Raw genomic sequence first — 6,613 nt, 5'->3', positions numbered from 1 at the left:
GACTATGCTTGCACCTCATGGTACCAAAGCACCTCAAAGGCGCTAAAAACAAAATTACAAACATCTCAAAACAAACTGGTCAGACTACTGCTTGACCTTACTCCTAGAACCCACCTCACCCCTGCCCACTTTGACAACCTAGGATGGCTTAGAGTAGATGACAGAGTACAGCAACTTGCAATGGGCCTGGTCTACAAGATACACTACACGACCAAGGTACCCATGTACATGGCAAAATACTTCCCAAAGGTCAGTGAATACCATGATCACAACACCAGAGGGAGCTCCACAAATCATGTTAAACCCAGATTCGGCTCAAATAAGGGACTAAACACGTTTCGCAATTATGCCACATCAATGTGGAACGCCCTACCCAAAGCTGTAAAGGAATGTGGATCACTACCCACTTTCAAAACCTCTCTCAAGAGACACCTACGGGAGACTGCAATTCAACACTGGCCCCTGTAAATATCCTAACCCAACCCCCTCCAATGTACAGTCATTTACCTAGTATGGTTTTGTCAATAGTCCAATGTACAATTTTGTTTGTTTGTACAGAGTCTCCCCCCCCCCTCAATGTACAGTTTTGCTTGTTTATACAGTGTGCCCCCCCCCCCCCCAACCACCTCCAATGTAAATTACCCAGTATGGTTGTCAATATCCCAGTGTACCCAACCCCCCCCACCCAACCTCCTCCAATGTACAGTTTCTACGTCAAATGTATATACTCCCTTTTCTTGACTCCTTCTGTATCACAAACAGTACTGTATTTGCAAATCTGGTATGTCATAAATGTATAGATGTAGCAGTACTGACTATCTGTATGTCATGTATGTCATATATGTCCTGATGAATTGAAAATGGGGGACCCTGGTGTAAACAAGACGAAAGTCTTTCTCTGGTCTGCATCCCCTTAACAATTGTGTGTATTGAGCTGTACTGTATTGTACCCATTCTGCAATCTGTTAATAAAGTTTTCAATCAATCAATCAATCAATGCCCTTTTCAGCCTTTGAGCACCTGCCCCTCTAAAGCCCTGTGCACGTCCCTGCATCCATCCATGCTGTTTTGGTGGTATTTGACCCGATAGCTTGGGTCATGCTATCTGATAATAAGAGTCTTGCTCTTATCAGCTCAGAGATACATGTCGGGGTGTTGTGTTGCCTAATACAGGTTATTGTCCGCGTTTCGTTCCAACGGTTTTGAATACACATGAATTGGTCAATACAATGCAGCATCGCTTGAGCGTCAATACTTAAGGCCCATCTCTCACGGTCACAACAACAATGAACTTGCGCGCTCTATTGAATTGGAAGCCCAAGCGTTCCCATTGGAGAGAGCGCGGCGCGCCAGGCGGTCCGCGCGTCACAGGGAGGTGGTGATGTTTGTCTGCCGACTGTTACAGTCTGAGCTCCTCAATATCGCACTGATGGTGATGGAATAGACTGCTCCATAGTTCTCTACAATGGACGAGAGAAAACGTTTATCTATTTGACTGAATATCATTGTGTAAGCGAGCGCGTTCGGTGGATTAGTGTGGACCATTATCCAATATTATGTGTTCGCGTAATAGCGCGTAATGGACTGGTTTGGCGTTTTGTATCGCCGCTCGGAAGACGGAACAAAACAAGGGAGCAAAGAGTGATTCCACCTTGTCTACTGCCTGGTTTTTGGATGTACACTCCCGGGTCGATAACATGGATATAGAGCATATGGATAACAGTTATCGGATGTTTTCCTCGTGCCCACTCCCACAGTTTGGGGTTGACAAGAGAGTTAGATGCGCAAAACAAAATTAACTCTTTGCTGGATCAACTTGGTGAGTTATTTTTTCTTCTTCTCATAGTGTAAATGTATAGGCACATCATGAACCAAACATAATGTGTGAAGCATTGCGAGTATTTTAGCAGTCATCATGTAACTCTTTTTTTGTGTGTGTCTATTTAGTTTTGGAGGACCGTTTTAGATGGCGACCACAGATAACTCGGCTGTCCATATTGGATTTGTATTGTCTCTCCTGTTGCTCGGCTCTCAACGGGTGGAACCAGCCTCCAAGGAGATCGTGTGTGAGCCCATCACCGTGCCCATGTGCAAGGGGATCGGCTACAACCTCACCTACATGCCCAACCAATTCAACCACGACACTCAAGACGAGGTGGGCCTGGAGGTCCACCAGTTCTGGCCACTGGTGCGGATCCACTGCTCCGCGGACCTGCTCTTCTTCCTGTGCAGCATGTACACCCCCATCTGCATCCCGGACTACCGGAAGCCCCTCCCGCCCTGCCGCTCGGTGTGCGAGAGGGCCAAGCGGGGCTGCTCGCCGCTGATGAGCCAGTACGGGTTCGAGTGGCCGGAGAGGATGAGCTGCGAGCGGCTCCCGGAGCTGGGCGACCCGGAGAGGCTGTGTATGGACCGCAACAGCAGCGAGGTCACCACCCCGTCCCCCGCTCTGCCCAAACCCACCCCCAAGACCCTCTACAACCCGGCGCGCCGCAGGCCCCCGCTCCACAAGCCCCACACCCACCAGGACTGCCACATCGACTGCCACTGCCGCTACCCGCTGGTGCCGGTCAAGAGCGACGCCCACACGCTGTTCGGCCGCGTCCACACGGGACCCGTGCCCAACTGCGTCCAGCCCTGCAGGCAGCCGTACTTCACCCAGAACCAGCACACCTTCACCACCCTCTGGCTCGGCCTCTGGTCGGTCCTCTGTTTCCTCTCCACCTTCACCACCGTGGCCACCTTCCTCATCGACCGGGAGCGCTTCAAGCACCCCGAGCTGCCCATCGTCTACCTGGCGGCCTGCTCCCTGTGCGTGTCCGTGGGCTACCTGGTGAGGCTGGTGGCGGGCCACGAGAGGGTGGCCTGCTCCGAGGACCACCAGCACGTCCTGTACGACACCTCGGGGCCGGCGCTGTGCACCCTGGTCTTCCTGCTGGTCTACTTCTTCGGCATGGCCAGCTCCATCTGGTGGGTGGTGCTCTCCTTCACCTGGTTCCTGGCCGCCGGCCTCAAGTGGGGCAGCGAGGCCATCGCGGGCTACTCCCAGTACTTCCACCTGGCCGCCTGGCTCATCCCCAGCATCAAGACCGTCGCCGTGCTGGCCCTCAGCTCCGTGGACGGGGACTCGGTGGCGGGGATCTGCTACGTGGGCAACCAGAGCGTGGAGAGCCTGCGTGGCTTCGTCCTGGCCCCCCTGGTGGTCTACCTCTTCACGGGCTCCCTGTTCCTCCTCGCCGGCTTCGTGTCCCTGTTCCGCATACGCAGCGTCATCAAGCAGGGCGGCACCAAGACGGACAAGCTGGAGCGGCTGATGATCCGCCTGGGGCTGTTCACCGTGCTCTACACCGTGCCGGCCACGGCGGTGGTGGCCTGCCTGGTGTACGAGCAGCACCTGCGGCCGCAGTGGGACCGCGCCCTGGCCTGCTTCTGCCAGGCGGAGAGGCAGCAGCTGGGCCTGGGGCCCGACCACGCCGTCCTCATGCTCAAGTACTTCATGAGCCTGGTGGTGGGCATCACCTCCGGGGTGTGGGTCTGGTCGGGGAAGACCCTGGGCGCGTGGCGCCGCTTCCTGGGGAGGTGCTGCTCCTTCTGGGGCCGCCACCAGCGGCCCTCCAGCGCCTCCACGTACAGCGAGGCCAGCACCTCCCTCACCGCCCGGACGGGGGTCACGCCCTCGCAGTCGGACCACAAGTCCCTGTCCCACCCCCCCTCCGTGTGACCCCCCCCTCTACCGTCCCGTGGGCCGGACTGGAGCTTAATTTATTAAAATGGAATGTAAATGATGTGTGTGGGGGGGAGTCGCCTCCCTCTCATAATTTATTCTGCTTGACTTGCCTAGCTAGGAGCATCATCATCAAAACCACTGGTAGACTAGGAAACACAAAGCTGGGTAGGCTGTACACTTATAAAGTGTACTGATAAAGGTGGACATTAAAAAATGTAACGTCACTGTAAGTACGACTTTTAGATGTTTTATTTTTGTACGTGGAGTAGGTCAGGATAACAAGCCAATGAGTCTTCATCAGTCTGCCATCGTGGAAACCCACCTGGGATTATCATGGACTGTTATCATGAAGATGGACGGTCGCCTATTTATTTAGCTACGTGTATAATGAGTGTGTTTTATGGCTACTATAAATCTAGACGTGATGAGAATCCTCGCCGTGAGGCCAGGGAGCTCTTGTCAAGTAAAAGAAATCTCTTTAGAAAACATGCTGTAGAAGAAGTAGAAACGGGTATATTTTCACAACTGAATAAACAAACTCCTCAGTGGAGAATGGGGTCGATGGAACACTGTTTGAAGCTAGAAAGCTACCTGGATAGCTAGAACGCTACTGTACCTAGGAAGCTACCTGAGAAGCCACTGTTTATCACTGTTGTTCACAGGGCCTCAAAAAACTACCCATTTATGATGACATAGAACTGTAAGAATGACATTGCATAATACACATGATTTGTAAACTACTTGCAGGCGTTTGCAAATGTAGGTTTGTGCATTCCTAATATACATCAATATAATGTTTCTAAAATGTGCAGTCAAACCGGAAGCATGTCTATATAATAATATAGGATGTTTCCAATTGGCTGTACAGCCCTAATTGATAAGTTCACTTATGCATTTCCTATTGGCCATCAACCAAGCCTGTTATTGTTATTGCTCATACCTGGTCTTTCCAGGGCCTTTATTGTAATTAATATGACATTGAGCCTCTTTCAGCAAATATTTGTGGGTTCCTCGTTAAAAAGACAACAATTCAGTGTTTGCCAAAGCTTCCCACATTCAGAATTGCTCTTTGATATGTATGAATGCTCTTTGTTTTAATTGCTGTGGGTAAATGTTTATTTTAGTTCAACTACTTTGGAAAATGTCTTTAGGAACAGATATAGACCAAGAGAAAGTGAACGAGGTCCAATGGTCTTTCTGATCTGTTAGCATCTTCTGCCCTCTTATGGTATCTTTATGGAATTACCACAGCACTTGCAATCATCAGCCATATGGAAATATGAAGTCCTGTTTGAAAATAATTGTGTTGCTATTTTTGTAGCCATGTCAAGTCTCAAAATGTGGATTGCCTGTTTTAAACTCTGTTTCTGGTAGATTGAAATAAAACTGGATCTTCAATGTGCTTGTGGATCTCTTTTGAGCGGATTCATCTCTTTCATTTCATACACTTGTCAAGCTTTCCTGCCCTTAGCTTTATGGCATATTGATATATGAAATGTTAATATTAAATAAGAGCTTGAAAGCAAATAGCCACCCTAAAACAGAATTCACATTATTTATATGGTCGGTGCACTATGTAGTAAAACAATTAATATTATTCCTGTGTTAAAGGTAGACTATGTAGTTCTGGGAGAGAAATTTGGAACAAATGTATGGTATATTTCCATAACCGCAAATTCTCAGAGGCTCGAACAACAATGCCGCTGTTTGAAATTAGAAATCTACCTGAAATGTTACTTTCCCTGTCATTTACAAAGTCAGAGCAAAATATAAACATATTTGCTATTCAAAGAACCATATTCTAGGATTACGTTTGGTTCAGTGTCTCAAAATTAGTTATGACATAAAATATAATTATTCTAAGAATGCTACATGTAAACAAGAGAACCAGGTGCCTTTGATGATTTGAAAACAAACATTTGTGTCACGCTAACAGTTATGAAATAATCATGTCCACAAAATAGTTCTCCCGTCCCATTGGTTTGGAGTGTGCTGACCAATAAGCTCTTTTCAATATACTGTATTTGAACTCGCGGATTAATATTCAGTCCAGTCCATCAGTGGAATTAAAATGTCAAAGATGAGAATTTGTGTGCTTCGTCTTGCATGAACAGAAGTGACAGCTTCTGGTGAAAGGCAATTACAAAGAAAATGACTTAAGGTGATATACAGTATAAACATTTTTGATAAGATTTTAGAAATGTGCTGAATAATAAAAGTATTGCTGCCCCCCCCCCCCATTATTTTTTTCTTATTGACTATGATTTTTGCATTGTCCAAAATAAATGTTTACATGTTGTGTGCATGTATCCCCTCCCTACTTCCCATTTCCCCATGTGGAATGCACCAGACTGGATCATGCTGGTGCTCTAGTGCGATATCTAGTGGCTGGATGTTATTACAGAAGCCGAGACCCTGACACTAAATCTCTGGGTAACATTATCACATCTCATGCCTTCTCGTATCATATCATTGTTATGCCGATGATACTCAACTCTTCCTCTCCTTCCCTCCCTCAGATATCCACGTCTCTGAGCGCATAGATATAATATAGAACGGATCTCCGCCTGGATGACGACCAACCACCTCAAACTGAACCTAAGCAAAACAGAATTGCTCCACCTGCTGGTCAAATCCTCCCCCCTGACCGACATTTCCATCACAGTCGAGAATGCAGCTGTGACCGCGTCCCCGACTGCCAAGAACCTTGGTGTTGTCCTCGACGAGCAGTTGAACTTCTCCGCTCACATCGCAGCGACAACCAGAACCTGCAGATTCCTCCTGAGCAACGTCAGAAGGATCCGCCCGTTCCTGACAAAAGAAGCCACCCAACTCCTCGTCCAATCAACAGTCATCTCCCGCCTCGACTACTGCAATGCACTGCTT

The 6,613-nt window shown here is 48.4% G+C and overlaps 1 protein-coding gene across 1 annotated transcript; it reads left to right on the top strand.

Annotated features, from left to right (window-relative positions):
* Positions 1–1,482: 1,482 nt before the first annotated feature.
* fzd5 (frizzled class receptor 5) lies at positions 1,483–5,069 on the top strand. Its single transcript, XM_084332304.1, is given in 4 exon segments — positions 1,483–1,819; positions 1,948–2,459; positions 2,462–2,535; positions 2,537–5,069. Coding segments are annotated over 3 exon segments (1,752 nt in total). The 5' UTR covers positions 1,483–1,819; positions 1,948–1,966; the 3' UTR covers positions 3,722–5,069.
* The last annotated feature ends 1,544 nt before the right edge of the window (positions 5,070–6,613 follow it).

The sequence above is a fragment of the Notolepis coatsorum genome, assembly GCF_963971535.1.
Source record: "Notolepis coatsorum genome assembly, chromosome: 1".
Taxonomy (NCBI): domain Eukaryota; kingdom Metazoa; phylum Chordata; class Actinopteri; order Aulopiformes; family Paralepididae; genus Notolepis; species Notolepis coatsorum.
The sequence above is the reverse complement of the archived record's forward strand: the minus strand, read 5'-3'. Positions and strand labels throughout refer to the sequence as shown.